The sequence below is a fragment of the Dunckerocampus dactyliophorus genome, chromosome 21 (assembly GCF_027744805.1).
Source record: "Dunckerocampus dactyliophorus isolate RoL2022-P2 chromosome 21, RoL_Ddac_1.1, whole genome shotgun sequence".
NCBI classification, from domain to species: Eukaryota; Metazoa; Chordata; class Actinopteri; order Syngnathiformes; family Syngnathidae; genus Dunckerocampus; species Dunckerocampus dactyliophorus.
Window position 1 is genome coordinate 14,001,353 of NC_072839.1, and position 23,099 is coordinate 14,024,451.

The following is a 23,099-nucleotide window of genomic DNA, read 5'->3' on the forward strand; positions in this document are numbered from 1 at the left end:
GGGGGAGAGGCCACAGTGAGGGATGGAGGGAGGGAGAGAGGAACAGCACAAGGAATAGACTCTCTCTCTCTTTCTGTGTGCACGCAGCAGCTGAGCCGTTGTCAGTCTTGGAATGTCGCCGCCGCCTGACGCCGGGAGTCAGACGCTCGGTCGCTAAGCACCGCTGAGGAGCAGCAGCAGCATCACAGCATCCCGGAGGCTGAGCGCACAAAGTAAGATCTTCTTTTTCTTGCCTATCTCGCGCTCTTCTTTACCCATCTTCCCTCCATCCTGCCATTGCAAGCGATGCTGAACGGACTAACAGCGCCGCGTTTGTCTCCTCAACTCCTAAAAAAAGATGAGGAATTAATTTGCGCTGGAGAAGAAGTTACCTCGTTTATAACTTCAGCTTCATTCACGCCTTAATGGCAACTTTGTGCGCTTTTTAATTGGAACTTGGGAGATCCACAAAAAGCTCCCATCCTCGCTGTCAAAGTGACACATGAGAAGCTATTAGCCGCATCCTATCATCCAATCATCCGCTAACACACTCACATGCCTGCTGACCTTTGCAGGTGGGCAAGTAAATAAAATGGAGACGATATAGTCCACGGAGGGCAGTAAAAGAAGAACACCGGTTGATGTTTTTGACGCCGTTTTTAATAAGTGGAGTGGAGTGGATCACCCCCCCCCCCCTTTTTTTTTTTTTTTGCTGTTGTTGCGCCAAGTAGCTTCTCAACAAGCGAGCGTGCTCTGTGTCACAATATCGCTTTCCAGCACGGCTTACTGAGCTCTGGCGGAGGAGGCGGCAGCCCGCCAAAAGAAAAAAAAAAAATATATAAATATATATAGGCAGCAAGCTTGCCTGCCAGCCAGAAGGGAAGATTCCGGAAGGTCGAGGGCTCCACCAAGTGGAGAAGAGGCGCTGCAGCCCTGATGCGTCACCCAATCATGTGCGGCTTTCTTCCAACTAGGTGGTCTTCACTGACAGCATTAATCATCACAACAGAACACAAGTGAGCTGCTCATTACCAAGTCCTTTATAGCCCAAAGAGCGTGGAGGACCACAATGTTGGTTTTATGTACGAGTGTGGGCGGCTTTTCTTTCACCGTAGCGCTGGAAGTGCACGTCAGTCATTGAGGACTACAAGGATTTTTCAGAAGCGCGTGAGCGTACGCGAGTCTTCCGTCATACTGTATATAGGGATGTAACTCACGCTGATTTTCTTAGTAGATTAATCGGAAGCTTGTTGTTTCGATTCATCGAGCGATGGGTCAGGGCCTACACGGACCAAATCAATAGGAAGCAAACAGTGGTTTGGTCTGCAGGGCCGATCACCGTTTACCGAAATCCAAGCTGATTGTGCAAAGGTAATATTGTCTGCCTTCACGGATGACTTAGGGAATGCAAACATATTCACATGTGAGTGGCTCGAATCGGAGGATATTTCATTTTTAAATTAAAAAAAAAAAATCGATTAATCACATCCTGAAATGGTTGCTGATCGATTAATTGATTAATACAGGGGGGTGTCCAAAGTGCGGCCCGAGGGCCACTTCTGGCCCGCGGATGTTTTTTTATTGGTCCGCAGCACATTTAAAAAATATAATTTAAGAAAACTTTTTAAAAAATCCATGAATAAAGTCAAAATATGAAGAAACAGTTTTTTAAATCTCGCTAGAAAATGTCATTTTGTGAGAATGTTGTAATATGAGGACAAATAAGGTCATTTTAGCAGCATAAAGTTGAAATATTAAAGAAGAAGTCGTAATATTTTGAGAAAATAAACAAAGTTGTAAATTTTTGAAAATTAGGTTGGGGAAAAAGGTTATAATAGTCAGAGAATAAAGTCAAAATACTATGGGAATAAAGTCATGATTCTCAGAATATTGAGGGAAAAAAGTTGTAATCTAATTATGAGAATAACAAGATACAAGAGATACAAGATACAATACAAGAGAGTTTTATTGTCATGTGCATAGTAAAACAGCAGTTATACCATGCAATGAAAATCTTATTCTGTTCATTCTCCCATCATAATATGAGGAAAAATAATGTCCTTTTAGTGGCATAAAGTTGAAATATTATTATTACTTTCTTGTTTTTAGGTTGTCACACTATGAGAGCCAAACAAAACAACAAATAAGACTAATAAGTATTTTTTAGAAAATTAGTTTGGGTTTATTCTGAGAATAAAGAGAAAATAATATTGGAATAAAGTCCTAATATTACAACAGGAACATTTCTACTGATTACTTAAGATGAAATATTTGGAAAATTAAAAAACAAAACACCAACAGAGTGTGTGTGTGTGTGTGTGTGTGTGTGTGTGTGTGTGTTGGGGTTGGAGCTCAAAGAGTGAAATCCACACCAATAATGGAACACTGGTCCCCTAGAGCATATGACAACGCTGATGTGCAGGGTTTTCCAACATATACTTGTATAACCTCTTAGCATACGTTCGTGTTTCTTTACAAAATATCAGAGTGACTCTTGCTTCCTTTCATTTTTCACAAGTGTGGACGCCCCTGGATTCATTGTTGCAGCTCTCGTCATATTTTAACCTGCTTTAGTGCGTTTCCACACACACACGTGAGACAAGGAAGTTTTGTTTTTTTTGCTTGTCAACATTATTATTATTATTTTTTTTAATTGTTGTAATGCAATAAGTGGATATGTCCATAAAAAACATTCGGGTTATTACATTCAATCAACTATTTCCGTGAAGCCGTCAAGTGAGTCGGCACATATTACTCCGCTCGCTGTGACTTGGGTTTCTGTGTAAGTCCCGCCCTCCTGCGCTGTTATTGGCTGGCTTTTCCTTCGATGTTAATTGGTCATGGTAGGTGATAGATGTCAGTCATTGTAGCACATGCTGTGCATCTATGTTCAGCAAATAAAGTCATTGTTGTTCCAGCTGAAGATTATGGCCAAGATTGTCATATTTCTTGCAACATCGAGCAGGATGCTAGTTATTTTCTTACTAAAAATAACAAGGTTTCCCCTTTGTGTGTGTGTGTGTGTTTTTTCCCCCCCAAAAAAGCAGCATTCACGGGGTGAAAGGTCCGCTCATGCAGGCACTCTGGACAATTTATTAGCATTCATAAAACAAAGTGCACACTTACCTTTCACGGCATAATCAATTAAAGCGGCCATTAAAGAGCATCCTTCTGCTGAGTTACGGGCCGAGTCGCATGTTATAGCCGCTTCTCGGACACCCGTCCATAAATCAGAATATTTAACAGGGTGGGTGGGAGGGGGGCAAAAAAAAAAAAGAAACATCAAGGGGAAGAAGAAGAAGGTGCTTGATGAGGCTTTTCGGGCTATAATAGCTAATTATTCTGCGTTGTTAATCGTTTCTAAGTGTCTCCAGGGGAGTTGAAGCTGTTGTTAACGTGTCATGTTTCACTTACATGTGATCTATTGATGACCACACACAAATAGTGGAGATGAGTGGGCGTGTTCTACTGGTCGTGTGCTAAAAATGACGACCTGAGCAATCGTATTCAGCTTTATTTTCCTGATAAAGCTGCGTCTACTCAATAACGTGTGGGTTTGGTCTTCACTGACAGCATTAATCATCACAAGTGAGATGCTTTCTAATAAAGTCCTTTATGGCCCAAAGAGCGACGAGGACGAGAATTTGGTTTTCCACTCCTGCAAGACTTTGCTTGTTTATGGCGCGAGTGTACGCGTACGTTCTTGTTTTAGCCTGTTTTCACACAAATGTGGGACACTGGGAAGGTTTGGTTTGTTTGTTACACGAGTAGGAAAACAACACGATTGCCGTAATAATGGCTTTCATGTTGAAAAGCAGTGGTTCAGTTATTTTCTTCATGAAATCCACATGAGAAGCTGTAGTATTTATCTGTATGAGCTGCTGGCACCCGCAGTGTTCCACCGTGAATAAAGACACTAACAAACCTGTCAAGCTTGAAGAAATGGAATGACTATAGTTCCTCCTGCTTCTCATGCCCCTCCCCTCCAATTAGCTGCAATAAACGAGGGATTACTGCATGTCCACTTTTCTGAGCCCACCGCCACACACCCAAACATGAAATGAAATGTGATTCCATCAAGCCAGTCGGCACGTATTACTCCTCTCCCCCTCCAAACACGGTGAAACCCTGCCGACGAGTGTCCGTGTTCTGCTAGTCATGTGACTCCCAGTATTAAAAGTACACCCAGAATAATGAACATGTTGTTGAACATCAAAACTGAGCATAACTTGCTTGCATTTTTGGTGTTGGGTCTCATTAGACGATGAGCCATAGGAGCCTAGGAGAGCATTAATTCCCCAGCAGAGCAAGACGCGATGCTGAGCGACGTCCCGCTCGTGTCGCGCGTTCAATTACGGGCCGCATACAAAACGTACAGCCGGGGCCTTTTCTCTTGCATGCGGCACACGGTGATGAGCAGCTCCGTTTACGTCTGATCAAAGACACTCTTATTCAGCAAAACAAGAACGTATAATTCCACAGATTACACAAATGGAGCGGAGCAGAGCGCCTGCCAGGACGCGTCTTAGCGCAAGATTAAGGATAACAACCCGGGGATGGCGCTTTAAAAGCACACGCGCTCTAATTTGCTCTGTTCGCCGCCAACTTTTTTAGAGTTTCTTTTGACTTAATCTGCTCATAAACAACTTTTTAACACTCCCGCTGATTTTAATAGGCTGGATGCAGCTTGAGTCTATAGGATCTGGCGAGGCGTCATCCTTTAATGGACTGTTTGGAAGAAGCCCGACGCCTGATAGGCTGCAGCCCATCAAGGATTCATATCCAGAATGCTATTAAAGCCCAAGGACAGGCGGGAATGTTAATTAGAAAATGCAATAACAAGCGTCAGCCCAGATTAATTGCCAGGCGGCGTTTTCCCTGATCTGGAGAACGGCGGCGTGCGTCACACTCGTGCGGCATAATGGAGGAAATAAAATTAGAAATGGAGAAGGGCTCATCAAAGACCACAACAAGCAGATAATGTCATCTCTCTGCGGGGGGTGGGGGATGGGGGGGAAACATGTTTACCTCGGAAACCTGCATCACCAGCCATCTCATCATTTCTACGTGCCCTCGGTGACCTCCACGCGTGTCAGTCGCAAACCTCGCCACAGTCCAAAGCACTTCCAGATGCTTCATGGTTGACTTTGTTGGGATCGGACAGGATTTAAGAACTTTCTTCAAAAAGGTCAAAATACTCCTTTGGATGGGGATTCCTTAAAAAAAGAAATGTTCTTTCTTATGGATTCCTTCTAGAGCCGCCACTTGCATAATTCTATCTGTTCTGGGTCACTGACTTGTCCCCATCGCCCGACACGAGCTTCATCTAGACTAGTCTTCATGGTCTCCATCAGCTCAAGAGGCCCATTGACCTTTGAGCCAGAATGGTGAGCGAACACCTCAAGTACCCTCGCCTTTAGACCGAGGGAGCACACGTAATAGCTCTTTAAAGAAAAAGGGAGATTTATTACAATTAACTTCCTAAAGACCATCAATTATTCAGGTACGCCCCCCAAATTACCTATCAGGAAGACGTCCTGGTGGGGATTCAGAGAGGAAGAAGACCAGCCGACATGCCGAAATGCTTTTCATAAGTGCGACAGGGTGATTCGTCTTAAGAGAGCATCATGGCGGCCAAAGGAATGGAAGGGAAGTAATGAACGTCAAAACAAATTAGCTCTTGAGGGATGTGATTAATCTCGATGGAACTAGCAAGAGGAGCGACCTAACACTAAAAACTCAAAGCCACTCAGAGCCAGCGCTACCCAAAGTGGCACCCGAGGCAACCCCCCCCCCATCCTCCATCGGCAATTTACATACGCTTGCAAAAGAAATAGCATTGTTTTACCTTTGTTTTTCATTGAACGTTTTACACGTACTCAATACAAAAAACCACAACAAATATCCATAAATAAATAACAATAAATATCCTGTAAAGATCTGCTACATGAATACTACAATCCTGTCTGACTGGACACAATCTGCATGCGGTGGAAGCAGTTGACAAATGGTGGCCGTTGGGTTAATAAGAATATATTAGTCATGTTTCAGTATTTCAGGTCATGTTTTGCGATGTCTGTGCATGAATAACAAACACTTTTAATGTGCAGGCATCTCGCTTATCACGGTTAATTGGTTCCAGACCCGTATTTTCGGAGTTAGAGCATAGAAAATCCTGTTTATGACCTTTTAAATATGTTGAACATTATTTGAGCTCTCTAGACATGAAATAACACCCCTATAGTCACCGTTACACACCTATTACCCAATATAGTAGACATAATGAAAGAGAATAAGACATAACTAACACTTGGACTAGTTGACAAGATGATACATGAGATTGGGTCTCGTACAATGAAAAATAGATTAAAAATATGACAATATTGTGCAATCCACGCATTTCATTTGCACAGTTACCTTGCATTGCTCCTCACGAGGCTACACTTCTGCACTTTGTGTGCATGCTAGCGGCCCCGCCTCCACCCACAGAGACTGTGTGAATATCACAAAGGCTCACTCCGTTCACGTCGCTGTTCTATGAAACAAATGCACCAAGGTGCACAGAGTGAACCCTCTTCCTGCCTGTTTGAAGGCGGGAGATGAGAAAAATTCAAAATGAGTTCATCTTCATGTATTGTGCGATTAATGAATTAATATTTATGATCGTCCCAGGCTTAGTGCCCGTGTTTTTTTCTAAACGAGAAATCTTGTCCTGTTTTAATCTTGTGACAAGATCATTGGACACCCCTACAAAGTCATCATATCAGAGTATGATGTCATAACAGCCCTTATAACGACCTTTAATGTGACGTATGACTTGATCTGCTCGAGGTGAAGGTCCATCACCACTAAAAATGAAGTAGTCAAGTGGCTATGTGCCCATGCTAGTTTGGAGGTGACTGAAGGAAAACTGCTGGAAAAGTCAAGCTCTTGGAGTTTGACCTGAAGCTCCATGCTTGGACCTGCATGTGAAAACCTGACAAACATATTCAACTGTCTTTCCTGTTACACCCCCTCTTGTCAGGTCTTCAGAGATGAATCACAGCGAGAGTTAATTTGATTTTATGTCAGTCAATCCCTTCTGCTAACATGCACTTGTCGAGGGATAGCAGAATATTTGGCGTTAAGAAAAGAGGAAACGTGGTTTGAATTTTGGACCATTCCGATAGGAATGGTTTGGACGTGTCATAAAGTCTTTGATAAGAACTCAACTAAAGTTTCCTGTTTTTCCCGCAGGGATCTGGTGTTTGGCGTCACCGTGAGGAATACAATGTGTGTTCTGCTCACGCTACCTTGCAGCGTTCATCCAATCACAAGCTACTCACCATAAACTTCCCCCAGTCGTCCGGACGTGCGTCACATCCCCTCGCTGCTCGGATACCATGCTCGTCGGTCGGGTGGTCCTGACGTTCTGTACCCTGTGGCCCGTCGCCGCCGCACTGCCTCTCACGCCTGGGAATATCGGGAATGTGTTTGGGACGCCGGAGAGCGACGGCAGGATTCTGCAGCGGTCCAAGCGGGGATGGATGTGGAATCAATTCTTTCTGCTGGAGGAATACACGGGGAACGACCATCAGTATGTCGGCAAGGTAACGTGGCCGGATAGATTGGGTGTAGAGTAATTACTGGAGGCCCGGCTCCTTGGTTTGATTGGCTCTAAGAGGAATGGACTGACACAAAGCTGTCTGCTGCCAAAGGAGAGATGGGACGCCCCGGCGAGAGCTTTGCTTCCTGAAGTCTATTGAACATTGTCTTCCTCAGGCTGGCTATCAGTAAAAGTCTTGTTGGGCTGATTGATCCACTGCTGGCACGGTGGAGCCCACAGAAGGATGTGTTCATGAATCTCTTTGTTGCATGAAAGCACGACTGTGTAGACCAGCATAATCAACTATTTTAGCCTGACGTCCCACGATAGTGTAGGGGTGTACTAGTGTACTAGCCTTGATGCTGGAATTTGGCTTTCAGTAAACCCGACACGCCGTTGTGTGTGTCTGTAGCTTTAAGGCTAATGAGCTGTGTTTGTCCATGCATGAGTGTGTCTTGTGTAATAGATCACACACACACAACAAGGTGATGCTAAAGTGCTAACATTGTTCTCACATTTTAGCATCAACATTGTGCTAGGTTAGCCTGTTGAAAAAAACAGCCCCCATGTTTGTAGCTGACTGGTGGCTAGTTGGCATAGCTCTGGGCGTTGTTTTAAGATGTGTCGCGAAGCCTGCGAATCCATAAACCATCTAAATAAAATAAAAAAATAAAAAAGACTAGCATTCCCACCAATGCTAGTCTGAAAACAAACATACTCAAGCATTTCCACCGATTGCTGCGGCATACGCAGTCTCTTCATCTGTCTCTCTATTGGTCGATCGACATTCCTACCGTCACCGATGGTCATGAGCTTTGGGTAGTGACCGAAAGGACAAGGTGGCGGGTACCAACAGCCAAATGTAGTTTCGTCTGTAGGGTGGCCGGGCTGCCCGTGAGAGATGTGTAAAAAGCACTGTCATCCGGGAGAAACTCAGGGTGCCGCTGCCCCTCAGCACTGAGATGAGCCAGAAGAGGTGGCTCCGGCATCTGGTCAGGATGCCCCCCGGACACCTCCCCGGTAGGAGGCCTCTGGGAAACCCCAGTTCACGTTGGAGAGACCGTGTCTCTCAACTGGCCTGGGAACGCCTCAGGATCCACCGGGTGGAGGTGGACAAAGCAGCTGGGGAGAGGGAAGTCTGGACTTCCCTGCTTCGGCTGCGGCCCCCCCGACCCAACCCAGTAAGCGAGAGATGATGGATGTATAGATGGATGAATGAATGAATGGATGAAGGGCTAAACCGCTTCGACATTTCTGAATAAAGTCAATCAAAGAACAACATTGCTCCTAAAGGCTGTGTACTGTTTTTCTCAACCCAGAAACACGTACAGTTGGCCAACAATGACATTGCTGCTCACAGCCACTAGGGGGCCCAGCATGCATGCTATGCGGGCTACAGCTTCTCTACAAAAACATCTGAAAAGCCATCTTATATTTGAGGTTCAGAGGTTTGTACATGCAAACCAGCAGACAAGTGAACGTGTTTACTGGAGTCTTATTTCACGGATTTTTAGAAAAAGATATACTTCATAAAAGTGAGTCTTGAAAAAGGCCGTGGGTCGTCTTGGATCCACGGCATTTGCATTTTGGCTCATTGTCATTCCCAGGTTTCCGTCTTGATGCCATTAAAAACCAGAAGCTGAGGTGATGTCATGGCTGACGGCAGCTCAGCAGACGTGTACGAGCGTTGGATGTTTTACCGACTCCTGAGGCGTTTCAAACTTTCTTGTTTGACTTGAGAAAGTTTCGGGGAAGGTGGAAGCGGCAGCCAAAAAATAAAAAATAAAAATAACTTGTGAACTATTGATTTTTCTTCAAAATAAGAGCTGCTGAGGCTCCGATGGCTGCAGGACACCTTATCGAGGTTGAAGATGTGCTTTCTGGAGTTAGCAAGTGTGCTGAGACCGTTTCTGCAGCCTGGTGGTTGTGGTCTTGCCAATCCAGACTGGCTTGACGTGGCAACAGGAGCAGGTGGTGAGGGGAGCCGCCCCCAATACAGTCAATGCGAAAAAGCTCTGCAACAATGTAAAAGGATTTAGCATTTTTGTTTTCCGTCTGAACTTAAGGCCCCAAGTTCCCCAGGCTTCGCTAAGCGTCTTAAAATAAACCCCACAACTCTGCCAACTCGCTGACAGTCAGCTACAGAGCTGCAAGTTGGATCTTGTGGCACTTTGTCAGCGAATGGGCTAAGCTAGCCTGATGTTGCTGTTCAAATGTTAGCACCGTAGCGCACATAGCTAACGTGTGTGTCGTCCCGCTCCGTAATTGTTGCATCTGATGTATGGAATCCATTACGTTTGACAAGAAATGATGAGCTGTGGGACATTTGAGCTCCTCCCGGATCAGAGAGGTTCCTGTCAGCGGAGCTCGGGGGCTGGCACGGTAAAGACAGGTGTGAGGGGAAAAGAAACGCTGCACTTATCAACTCTGGCGAGGCAAATGTGGCGATTGTCGACAGCCAATTTTCTCGGAGGAGGCTGCCTTTCATCACACACCTCACATCCTCGGCGGTAAACAAGTGTGCGGGGTTGCACCGCGGGGGTGGGCTGGGGGGCTCTGACAACTTTGGCGAGGAAGCGCATCACAAACGCAATAGCGGCAGTGAAGAAGAAAGCGTATCAATCAGGGCGGCCTGACAAAATGCGGCGTGTTGTATTATGTGAAGCGGCAGCAAAGTAAATGCCAAGAGTGAGCCGGGTTATCAGTTGATGCCGCCTTGATGTTCCGCTGCAGCCGCGTGACAACCAGCGCACCCGCTTCATTTCTCCTGTCCAACATCCTTCATCATTCCGCTGTCAGGAGAAACACCAGGCTCTAATGAATTACTACTGGGGGGGCGTCCACGCATGTTTGGAAGTTGACATGCAATCATTGCAAAACATGTAATGATCGCCATCAAGCTATGCTAGCGACAAAGTGCTGCAAAAAAAGGTAACAAATTGTAAAAAGCACCACTGGGTTGCAAAAAACAAACAAACAAATGAACAAAACAAAACAATGATTAGGACCAAACTTAACAAGTTAACAAAATTGCATTTTTGTTGCAAGAAACAGAACAAGAAAACCATTTCGATCAAACAACGCTAGTGACAACGTGTAAAATAAATTTTAAAAAGCATGTAGTTACAAAAAAAAACAAAAAACAAAAAAAACAATCAAGCTATGCTAGCGACAACGTTTAAAAACTAGCCTTTCGTCACAAAAAAACAATGGTTACGATCAAACTAAGCTAGCAACAAAGTGTAAGAACTAGCATTTGGTTACAAAACGTAAACAAAAAACTTTTGTTTTTGTTTTTTTACGCTGGAACTTCTGCTTCATGCCATGTTTTTATTTTTGTTCTTTCGGAACATAAATGGGAACTAACCATACTTCATATGGACATAGCAAACAAGGAAACAAATACAATAAACAACATAAAAACATAAAACACTGTGGTATTTGAATGTACAGTAAACGACCGTAAGCTGAGTGCAAGTGGAGTTTGCTGCATACCAGCAGATAGAGTTTTCTTCTAAATGGACAAATCCCACCCCTCCATCCCAACACGTCCTGAAATGACGTATTGTAGGTACGTCGTACAAACTGGGTTGCCTAATGCAAGTACGACCTGTAACTGCCGTAGCCTGGGTAGACTGGTGACCTAGTTAGCAAGTGCGGAGTACAAATCGGGTTTGCCTGACACGTGGCTGCCGGAAAAAACAGGTCGACAAGCTGCCCCCCCGGATGTAGACGCGGTGAGCACACGTGCAGATCGGACAGTGTAGCCGGTATGGATCGTGTAGTGACAAACTATGTTAGCAACAACAAGGGGATGCAAAATAAAACAAGCAAATGGTTACGGTCAAACTGTGCTCATGAGGAAAGGCAAAAACTAGCTTTAGGTTGCAGAAAACAAAAACAAACAAAAAAAGCACAATGATTCAGATCAGACTACGCTAGCAACCAAGTGTAATAACTCACATTTGGTTGCAAACGGTAATGACCAAACAAGCCAAACCCAGCTAGCAAACTAAAACAGTGACAAGGTATGCTAACTACAGTACCATTTGGTTGCAACCCCTAAAGCACATTAGCGAGTTTTCTGACTGGGGGGGTTGCTGAAGAAAACTCCTCGGCAGGCCAATGAGGATAACGGGCAGACGAGAAGGAAGCAAAATGTCAATTCCAGGCACGCTAATGCTCCAAATCCCTCCAACAAGTTCATTAATCTGTCATTTTGGACTAAAGTTGAAACTATCCATTCTGTTCATGTTACGTGTTTTGTGCAATTTTGGTATTGTGCTTTTTCTTGGTTTTAAACGTCGGTAACGTGACAATTTGAGGCGTGAGTGCACCTCCCCTCCCTCACTCGTTCTTTTAGTGCAGAAGCAAGCCGGCCTTGACCGTCTCTCACTCGTAAAAGATCATTTAACGGCATTGGCGGCGCGCGGCAGGAGGTCTCGTTTGTTTCGCATTCAATCAAACCTCGTGACTCAGCCCCCGGCGTGCTCGCTCAAAAGGTTGATTTATTGATTGCGGCAATCAAATGCCACACGACGAGGGAAAAAAAAGAAAAAATAAAAAAAATCAAGGCAGTGCACTTTCTGCAAGCTCAACAGAAACGACGAGGAAGAGAAAACGAGCGCTGGGCGGATGATGAGCCGAGCATCCACCCATCATTTGAAGTGACTTTCACAGTGTGCAGCTGCAAAGCTGCGCGTAGACGACACTTAGCAATACATCCACAAACTTGATGCTGGCGAGGGAGGGAGAGCAAAATCCCATTAAAAGGCGCCGGCACCTTCCATTGTGCCGCGCCTCATAAAAGCCTTCCCCTTCATAAGAATGATTACTATTTCATTTTAGCTGTGTTCATATTTTTGTGGCCTGGCCTTGAGACGTGGCAGGCAGGCAGTCAGGCAGGCGGGGGCCCTCGCTCCCCACTTGAAAGAAATAAATGACAAAGACGGCAGCCTACAGCTAGCATGGCAATACATGACGCTGCACTGTTTTAATAGTAAAGACAGGCGCAGTCGTTATTCCGTACCGTTCTGTTTGGCTATCTCCTGCGTGCAGCAACGTGGAGCGGGCGAGGAGGGCTTGACAAGAATTGCCAATGATTTCCTCGCTTTTTGCAGACACATTGCTCAGTGTTTGTGCGAGGCAATTTCCCTCATCAAGGCGCTCCTCTGTGCTGCGTTTTTTTTTTTTTTTTTTTTTTTTAACCAGAGCCACCGAATCGCCGCAGATACACTGGGCTAACATTTGATTTTCCTCAAAGTCGCACTTGCAAGCAACACTTTGTAAAGAGTCGCTAGTGGCGGACGTGCCAAGTTCCTCTCGTCGAGACGCGGGTGCGAGAGAGAAGTGCTAATGTGGCATTAACAATTATTTTAGTCGCATTATTTACTGTTGCAAGGACGCCTACCTTGTTTGTACAGACACCAGGGGAAAAAAAGGATTGAATAATTAGCACAGATGTTGAAGATTAAGGCCTGCCACCACCCACACTAAACAAAGATATAGCACAAGGGTGGGCGCAGGGTTTTTCACAACAACTTTGCATAAATGGAAAGAAGCACGGTCAAACTAAGCTAGCAACAAAGTGTTATAAGTCAGCATTTGGTTGCGAAAAAATAATGACTGCGATCACACAAAGCTACCCTAACCAGCATTTGATTGGTTGCCATCAAAATAAGCTAGCAACAGTGTACGGTGCAAAAAAGAAACGTAACGATTTCTATCAAACTAAGTGACAACTAGCATTTTGTTGCAAAAAAACAACAAAAAGATCAAACTAGCCCAACCAATTGAGCATTTGGTTGCCAAGAAGAAATGGAATCATTGCGATCAAACCGAGCTAGCCAAGTGTAACATGCATTTTCTTTGCATTTGCTTGCAAAGAAAACGTAATGACTGCGACCAAACTAAGCTAACCACAAAGTGTAGTAACAAGCGTTTGGTCGCAAAGAAAAGCGTAACGATTGCCATCAAACTAGTCGAACCAAACAAGTATTTGATTGCAAAAAACCAACGGGCGCCAGCAGTGTCCCTACTAGCGCTTGCAAAGAAACGTATCGATTGTGATCAAACTAAGCTAGCAACAAAGTGTAGGGGTCCATTTCTATCTGCAGCTATCGCCATCAAGCCAACACGCACCCAAGACACATCAGGGTTTAGTCTTCTCAGCCTAGAGCTGGACAGGCGCGGTCTATGGAGACCTTCTTGACATTCTCTTGATTTTTCTTCCCGGCGAGCAGTGGAGACACGGTAAAACGGCCCGCTAGTTCCTGTCACATATTTCACCCATCCACATCATATCAGTCCGGGATTTGTCTTCCAAATTGGGCGCTTGAAGAACGACTCAGAAGCAGACCCCCACCACCCCCCGGCTGCTGCTGCTAAAGTTAGTCACCTCTGACCTATCCATCACCTTGGAGGGAAGACACTTGATTCAAGCTCATTACGCTGCTGAGCTGTCAAGACAGGTATTTTTAGAGCGAGCTGGCCGTGACAAGTGGCTGTACGTCGCTAACTTATTAATATTAATGTCTGCACGCTGTGAGGAAGCTAATTATTTTTTTTCCCGCGGTGAGAGTAGCGATGTCAACAGCTCTAAAAGTTCGGTTTGGACGCGGGAAACAAGATCCTGTCACTTTGCCGTGAAAAATGGCTCGGAAAATATCATCTTTAAAGCCGACACCCAGCTGGAACTTCCACTCCGAAGGACGTCGCGTTTACGAGGCCTTGGGGACGTGAAGGCGGGGCTTGTGAGTGACAGCTTTACGGCGGCGAGCTGTTCCCGGGAATTTGTTTGCATCTAAATGGGCTTCACCGTGAGAACCACATGTTGTTACGACCTGCAACGGGATTACATTAGCTGGTGGCACTTTCCATCCAGGTTTTATCTGCCTATTTGCATGACGGCAAGTTGGACAATAACAGCAACGCAGTCAAGATGTCTACACCCTGCACGCCATCGTAGCTTCAGCACAGCCGCTGCCGTTTTTGCAACCAAATCCAGCTCATTACACTGTCGCAGTAATGCCTCATTTATGCGATCTATCGCTTCCAAACCCAAGCGTCAGTGAACTTCTGCAAATAAATGGAACATTTCCATAGTTAGAGCATAGAAAACCCTTTTACGGCCTTCTAAATGTATTTCTTTTGCATTATTAGAGCCCTCTGGACATGAACTAACACCCCTATAGTCACCTTTACACTATTACCCAATATAGTAGACATAATAAGAGAAAATAAAAAATAAATAACACTCAAGTTATCATGGAGAGACGTTCTTGTTGACGTCCTTGTCTGTACAACTAAAAACAACATCTTTTTTTCGTTCCTACTCCTTTTTGAACATGTAGCACTGAATTGTACGACAGTATGTGATGTAATGTTCCACTGTAACGTGATTGCATGTTGCAGTTGCATTGCATGCCAATGTTTTAATTGTTTTCTTGATAAATATGTTTAGAATGTGTCGCGGGCCATTACAAAAATAAATAAGCCGTGGGCTGCACTTTGGACACCCCTGCTTTAAGGTGTTTCACCGACCTTCCACCAGATTTGGCAAGAACACCTTTGTACAATCTGGGCAAGATTGGTTGAAAAAGAAAAACGTTTCCGCAGTGACCGCTTGTCTAATGAAATCTGGACTAAATGCTCGCGTGTGTTCCAAAGCATTTTGGCCACAAACCACAGGGGGCGCCACAAATGTCCTTTACGGGAGCAAAATGTTGCACACGGAAGCGGACCACCTGCTTGCCCCATCACAAATGGCCTAAACGTTGCACCTGGCATGTGGATGAAAATGCAGCAGGCAGCAGGAGATCCACAGGCTGGTCTTTGCAGCACAAACTACCACACAAGAAGATGAGGTAGTGCTCCAAGTCCTTAAGCAAGATGTGCTAATGTGACAGAATAGAAAAGAACATTTCAGTCCCGCAAAAGAAAGGAGAACTGGAGCATAAAAAAAAAAAAAAAATGTTCTGTGGGATTTTATGGGATGTAATGTGCACTGAAAGTGTCTGCCTGCTCCAAAATCGCTGCTGCATCGATTCTGGCGAACGTCAGGCCAATACAAAAGGCTGCATGACGTGAATGGTGGAGTGGTGCAAAATGGTGAGAAGAATTGCTCTTAAAAATTGCTTTTTAGCACCACTTAGGAGAGAAAGTGATTCTCTGCAGCCTGACCACTTGAAGGGCAGCCAATGGGATAAGACAAAAACAATCTCTTCTTCTTTCAGCAACGCGTGGTCACTCCACATGTAAAACATCTCCATCTCGTCCCCAGCTGCACTCCAACATGGACAAAGACGACGGAACGGTCAAGTACATCCTGACGGGGGACGGCGCCGGCACCCTCTTCCTGATCGATGAAAACTCCGGCGACATCCATGCCACCAAGAGGCTGGACCGCGAGGAGAAGGCCATGTACACGCTGCACGCCAAGGTGGTGGACCGCACCACCAACGAGGAGCTGGAGCCCGACACAGAGTTCAACATCAAGATCCATGACATTAACGACAACGCGCCGAAATTCGAGCGAGACGTCTACTTTGCCAACGTGCCGGAGATGTCGGATGTCGGTGAGTGGCCTTTCTTCCCGAGACAACATGAAGTGAGAAAGCAGCTGCAGGCCCCGACAAAACCAAATAAGCATATGTTGCAAACTGTGCTCAATCTAAGCTAGCAATAACTAGCACACGTGCAGTAACTAAAATGTGTTTACAGAAATAAAACGTAATGCTTATGATCAAAATAAGCTAGCGACAAAGTATACTAACTTGCATTTGATTGCAAAATAAACGATAAGATTGCTCTCAAACTAAGCTAGCGACAAAGTGCAATAACTAGCATTTGTTTGCAAAAAAAATGTAATGATTACGATCAAACTAACCTAGTCACAAAGTATACAAACTAGAAATTGTTTGCAAAATAAACATTATGACTGAGCTCAAACTAGCTGGCGAGTAAGTATACTAATTAACATTTGATTGCAAAATAAATGCTATAAATGCGCTCAAACAATGTTAGCGACAAAGTGTAATAACTAGCATTTGGTTGTAAAACACAAACCTAATGACGACCATCACGCTATGCTAGCAACTAAGTATACCAACTAGCATTTGGTTGCAAAATAAATGTTATGAATGCGCTACAACTAAGCTAGAGTCAAAAGAAGATTGTGTGATGTTATATTCACCACTAAGTTATTTAGTCAGCCTCATTAAGCATGCACAACAACCAATGTCATTTTCCATTTTTAATAAGCGGTCCAAATGCTTTACATTCACAATGTCAGTCTTTCCAATTAAGGATTTGCTTGATCGCACTTATTCCATTCAAGTATATAAATAAGTAAACGGCCTGAACATAAACAGCGCTTATAAAGCATAATCCGCGCAAAGATTCTCAATTATGCTGCTGAAAATTAATACAATTGAGCAATTGGGGCGGGAGGGGGGGGTCCAATCAAAAGCCAATTATCTATGTGACAAGTAACAAAAACCTTGTTTGGGATTCATGACGCTCTTTGCCGTCTCATGGCTAAAGATGGGCCAGGGTCGCCATTAGTCATCGGCGCGCTAATAAACAGTTTGGACTGAACACTGGGCTTCATCAAGTCAGCCAGCCATGGAAATGCAGCGGCCATCAGTCGTGGCACTAAGTGGGACAGATGTTCGAGGCGTCATTAGTATGCGCCAAGACGCTCCGACCCAAAACGGGACACGGCGGAGGCCAAGGACGGTATTAGCAGTGTGGCCTTGTGGATGATATGGAGGTGGAAAGGACGCCTCCCTATTATTATTTTTAAAGCAATAGGCAGCCTTCATTAATGTTCTGTCTGTGACATTTAGCTGCAATAAGCCGGATAAAATTGGTTTAATATAAACGTGCGTGGTTATGTAAATTGAGGATTTATTTGCAGGTTAACATGGTTATTAAAAAAAATGGTCTGAGAAAAACAGAAAACACATTTGAGGTGTTTCTTCATTAGCTAGGCAGCTAACTCATGTGGCCAGTTGATAGTAAACACAAGTGGATATAATCCTGCTGATTTACAGCAAAAAAAAGTGGACTAGCATTTCGAATTGACACATCTGTGCGTCTGTCCTTCACAGGCACATCTGTCGTCACCGTGACGGCCACAGACGCCGACGACCAAACGTACGGCAACAGCGCCAAACTAGTCTACAGCATCCTGCAGGGACAGCCTTACTTCTCTGTGGACTCTGAGAACGGTACGCTAAGCCCCCACAGCAGTGTTTTCTTGAAGTGTGATGGACTATTTAAAGAAGAGCATCCCAGGATGTTGTCTGCGTCTCTTAAAGGCGCGTTTTTCCCGCACTCAAACTGCAAATCCTGGTTGAGAATATTTCAAAAGTTGGGTTTTCCTTTCAGGAACTATCAAGACCGCCCTGCCCAGCATGGATCGAGAGGTCAAGGAGAAGTACCAAGTGGTGATCCAGGCTAAGGACATGGCCGGACAGATGGGGGGCCTCTCGGGGACCACCACGGTTAGCATCACCCTCTCCGACGTCAACGACAGCCCACCACGCTTTGCAAACCGTAAGCCACTGAAAAGTAATTACATGTAAATAACACGCCACCAATCACGTGACCGCTGTCGTGTACAGACTCCTTCCGCGTCACCGCCGTGGAGTCCACGGACATCGGTGGCGCCATCGGCCGCATAAAGGCAGATGACTCAGATGTGGGCCGGAACGCCGAGATGGAGTACAGCGTGGTTGGCAACCATGACATGTTCAACATTGTGACGGACAAGACCATGCAGGAAGGGGTGATCATCATCAAAAGGGTGATTTGTTGTTTTTGGCCTGTTCTGGAATGATTGTTCTCATTCGGGTCTCGGGTGAGCTGAGTTGGGGTGAGAGGGCGGGTACACAGTCCGATTCTCCAATTAATCCGAACATGCATGTGGGAGAAAGTCAGAGTACCCGGTGAAACCCGCACACGCACGGGGACAACATGCAAACTCCACACAGATATGCCCCAACGGAGATTCGAATCCTTGAACGCCCGCCCATGTGGCCAACATGCTAACCACAAGGCCACCGTACAGCCCATGCTAGCATACAGTAAATGAAATACAGATACTGCATTTCCAAAGTCTTAAATCATCAGACAAATCAATGGTTTTGCTTGATGAACGGCCAATGAGGCCATCTACAGGTGTGTATTTGGTGGACCCATTTTGCCTTTGTGTGCAACAGTTCAGGAATAGAAGAATTAGACCATGGGATGTCCTTACTTTTTCACACAACTGTACCTTTGAAGTATCGGTCGTGCACCAACATATCAAGCAGCACTCAGGGTATTAATGTTCTTGAAACATTTCAAGCACTTAGTTTTATGTTTAGGTTTGTTTTTTATTAGTTGTATTATCCACACTGAAATACATCCAGCTTTTTAAAAGCTTTAATGATTATCGTCCTCTCTTTAATATTACCTTGTCACTTTTTCAGCGTGGATGAGGTGAAATGCAGCATACTCCTTGTATCCCTTCATTTAACTTAACTTTTATCAGCCTTTCTGTTTCACAGCAAGAAGCAGAAACTTCAATGCAGAGGCACAATCACACCGTTTTGGATTATCGAGACAGCACCGCCTGATAACGCATAAGAAAAGACTAAATGACAGCAGTTGCTTTGGAAATAAAACCAGCTATCCTGAGCCTTTGAAATGATTCTTTTGGTTCATCCTTTTCCATGTAGATCTTCCAGATCAGCATTCCTCACTCAGACTACCTTTAAAGAGTGCGGCTCAGATAAAGGCCGACAAATAGAACATGGCGAAGTGCCTATTACGATTCCGCGGCATGATTCCCTCTCCATGCTGATCCCTCTCGACTCCAGGCCCTGGATTACGAGAGCAAGAGGGACTACGAATTCCAGGTGGAGGTGAGGAACACGTACTTGGATGCCAGGTACATCCACGGCTTAGAGTTCAAGGACTACGCCACGGTCAAGGTGACGGTGGAGAACGTTGACGAGCCGCCCGTTTTCACCCGCAACCCTTACATCATCGAGGTGCATGAGGACACGGCCGCCGGCAGCTTCGTGGGCGTGGTGTCGGCCAGGGACCCCGATGCCGCGAACAAGCCGGTCAAGTACGTTGCAATGATTACATTTAATTTGGATGAGACTGAAACTGGCGAGATGTACAGTACGGGTTTACACCTGATGCTGCTTGTGCAGGTACTCCATTGACCGCCATACAGACCTCGAGAGGCTGTTCGAAATTGATTCTTCAAATGGAACCATTACAAGCCGAAAAGCTTTGGACAGAGAAATGTCCAAATGGCACAACATCTCAGTGATGGCTGCTGAAATAAGTATGACTTCTAAGTTTTGCTTTGTTTTCTCCTTGCCGTGGTTATGTCCGTGCCTTTAACCAAATGGTGTTGGCCCTTATTTTGTGGCAGATAACCCACGGCAAATCGCACGTGTACCAGTATTCATCAAAGTGTTGGATGTTAACGACAACGCTCCCGAGTTCGCCATGTCCTACGACACATTTGTCTGCGAGAACGTCAAAGCAGGACAGGTAGGTAGCAGTGCATGTGAGTCATAACTGCTGCAGATTCCCATTTCCCAGGTCCAGTTTCATTAAAACCCACAAATTATCCACGGCCTGCTCAGTGAGGGACACAGTCAAGTTGAGAGAACATTCCTAACTGTCATTGGGCAACGCACCAGACCAGTTGGCAGTCAAGCCGAAGCAGGAAAAAAATGGCTGCTTGCTGACTGACAGACGAAGAAGGTTGCTGTTAGCTCGTTAGCGGCGCCATCTAAGAGTTGTCAGCAAATCCCTTCATTCGCTTATTGCAGATCATTCTGATTCTTGTTATTTTTGGCACACTTAAATTCCCTCAAACTCTCCTCTCAATCTTCAGTTGATCCAGACCATAAGTGCCGTGGACACAGACGAGCCCCTCGTGGGACACAAGTTTGTCTTCAGTATAAGCCCCGAAAACCCAAACTTCACCATCAGTGACCGAGAAGGTAGGACTACCATAACCAGTCGTCAGGAGATCTCCGCCATACAGCAAAGTCTACCACTTCCTCTTCTTCCTGCAGATAACACCGCCAATATCCTGACGCGGCGGGGAGGTTTCAGCCGGCGGGAGATGAGCGTTTATTTCCTGCCTGTGGTGATTTCGGACAATGACTACCCGATCCAGAGCAGCACCAGCACGCTGCTGGTACGCGTGTGCGCTTGCGACAGCCGCGGAAACATGCAGTCGTGCAGCCCCGAGGTGCTGCCATTCTCCGACGGGCTGACCACCGGCGCCCTGGTGGCCATCTTGCTGTGTGTCATCATTCTGCTCAGTGAGTACAAGACTGAGCATGTTTATTGTCCTGAGCATGCCATTGTTAGAATTCAGGACCAACCCAGGGATCTAACTTCTTCTCGATTAAGAGGTGTCCCCAACATTTTTTCCCCAAAGAATGTACTTGGATACGAACTACCACAATACCTGCTTCTTATCTGATGAGTTTCGCACTTGCCAAATCTCACAGTCTCCCCCACTCTGTTGAAATAACCACAGGGGGTCTATAAACAGCCACCTTGCGTCTCTGTGCGACCCCAAAAGCACACCATTGTAATTAACACCCGGCAGGAGGCAAGTAGACAACTTTTTCGCCTGCCGAGGAGACGGAGATAGTGAAGGATTTGTCAAAAAAAAAAAAAAAAAAAATCACAGCTTGCTTTCTAAATCTCACTAAAAAAGGTTTTGTGCCAGAGAGCATGATAAGTATCCTCTAACTATGGTGCATTTTTATACCGTCCATGTGCCATTCAGGGGGAAAAGAAAGAAAAAGCTTTCTCACTGAATTTTTAATAAAAGGAGGTGAATGCTCGAGGCAGCACTGAGGATTTATCAATGGCGGCAAATATGCTTCCCTCTCCCTGCACTCCAGCTCCACGGTGCTCGCTAAAGCATACCACATGTTAGCACGCACAAGGGCTTACATACACTACTTTACAGTCCCGTTGTTTTTGTGCAGTGATCGTGGTGCTGTTCACCGCCTTGAGGAAGCAGCGGAAGAAAGAGCCGCTGATCATCTCCAAAGACGACGTCCGAGACAACGTGGTCAGCTACAACGACGAGGGCGGCGGCGAGGAGGACACGCAGGCCTTCGACATCGGGACGCTGCGCAACCCCGAGGTGATGGACGCTAACAAGCTACGCAGGGACATCATACCTGAAATGCTCTTTTCATTTCGGAGGACATCACCAATAAAAGATAACACGGATGTCAGAGACTTCATTAATGGGAGGCTTCAAGAGAATGATTCCGACCCCACGGCTCCCCCGTATGACTCCCTGGCCACGTACGCTTACGAGGGCAACGGCTCGCTGGCGGAATCTCTCAGTTCGCTGGAGTCCACCGCTACCGAGGGGGACCAGGAATATGATTACCTCAGCAGCTGGGGACCGCAGTTCAAGAAGCTGGCGGAGATGTACATAGGGAGAAGCCCGGATCGGGATACCTAGAAGGAGTCTGTTCGGTCACGAGCTAGCCAGACCACTATTTGTCCAACTAGCCTGCGAGCTAGCAAATACCTATGTATCAAACTATATATCTGTTCATGTCTGGTTCGCTAGCTAGCGCGCTAGGCAACTAGTTGTCTGTTTGACTCGGAAGGCTGCCATCATCCGCCTGAGACGGGGATTAGAACTGGATCTCCACATCTGGTTCGCAAAGTTTTACTGTTTTTCGGTCATAATAAGTAAAGATGCCTTTTGACTTTTAGGACTTTTTTGTGAACAATGGCGTGGAAATGTGTTTTGTAATTGAGCAGAGAGATAGCAGTATTGTATACTATCAATGTTTCATGGCATTGGATTGTGTTTTGGGGGGGTGCCTTCCCCACCCGTTACGCTGAATACTGTACAAAAGTGTTTTTGAACATCCTATATACTATTTGCTATTATGATTATTATTTGTCTGACAAGCAATGTTCATGTGAGGTTGGTGCCGTTACTTTGTCACACTGGTGTCATTTCATCATGTAGGCGTAAACATGTAACCAGAAAGTGTACGTTGTAGGCAAACACTGGAGTCATGCTGCTTGAATGCCGAGTCATATTGTTTTATATTTATATTTTTATACTTATTTTTTATAATAAAATATAAAAAAGAACGTTTGGCTTTAGGTTTTTGAGGAGTATTTATTCCTGTGATGACTGCGGAAAAGAGCATTAATAAGGTTGAACAAAAGGCACCTGATGCAACAAACTGGAGCTCAGCGGCCAGCAGTAAACTTTAAAAGGAGATTTTGGTGGTGGTGGGGGGGGTGCCTATTTTCTCAGGGTTCCCATCTCCGCACCGAGATCACTCACTGGACCCGCCACGTGACCGCCAGATTAAGTAGAACATGTCTCCTTTGATGTAAGAAAGGAATTTGCATGTCACATGGAATAAAACATAACGCCTAACCCCCCGATGGTGAATGAGATGTGCGTTGGAGAGGCAGCGTAGCCACAGTGTTGCTGGATGTGGACTGCGGCCAG

The 23,099-nt window shown here is 45.4% G+C and overlaps 2 protein-coding genes across 2 annotated transcripts in view; one reads left to right on the plus strand and one right to left on the minus strand.

The window, feature by feature from the left end:
* The window catches only part of LOC129174290 (cadherin-6-like), a 402,680-nt gene that overhangs the window by 322,996 nt on the left and 56,585 nt on the right, over window positions 1-23,099 (minus strand). The window contains exon 3 of the mRNA XM_054766133.1: window positions 7,305-7,526. The gene's annotated coding sequence lies outside the window, so the exon portion shown is untranslated. The remainder of the gene's footprint in view (window positions 1-7,304; window positions 7,527-23,099) is intronic.
* On the plus strand, window positions 65-22,553 carry LOC129174291 (cadherin-10-like). The gene is made up of 12 exons (XM_054766138.1): window positions 65-212; window positions 7,216-7,568; window positions 15,846-16,140; window positions 17,677-17,796; window positions 17,957-18,124; window positions 18,193-18,374; window positions 19,432-19,685; window positions 19,774-19,910; window positions 20,001-20,122; window positions 20,472-20,580; window positions 20,656-20,907; window positions 21,589-22,553. Exons 2-12 carry the CDS (start codon window positions 7,362-7,364, stop codon window positions 22,077-22,079), a joined length of 2,337 nt encoding a protein of 778 aa, XP_054622113.1. The 5' UTR covers window positions 65-212; window positions 7,216-7,361; the 3' UTR covers window positions 22,080-22,553.

Coding starts and splice junctions, on each gene's coding strand:
- LOC129174291 (XM_054766138.1), top strand. CDS start 7,362: ATGCTCGTCGGTCGGGTGGTCCTGACGTTCTGTACCCTGTGGCCCGTC. Junction 18,125..18,192: donor CCCACCACGCTTTGCAAACC/GTAAGCCACTGA, acceptor TGTCGTGTACAG/ACTCCTTCCGCGTCACCGCC. Junction 20,581..20,655: donor CACCATCAGTGACCGAGAAG/GTAGGACTACCA, acceptor TTCTTCCTGCAG/ATAACACCGCCAATATCCTG.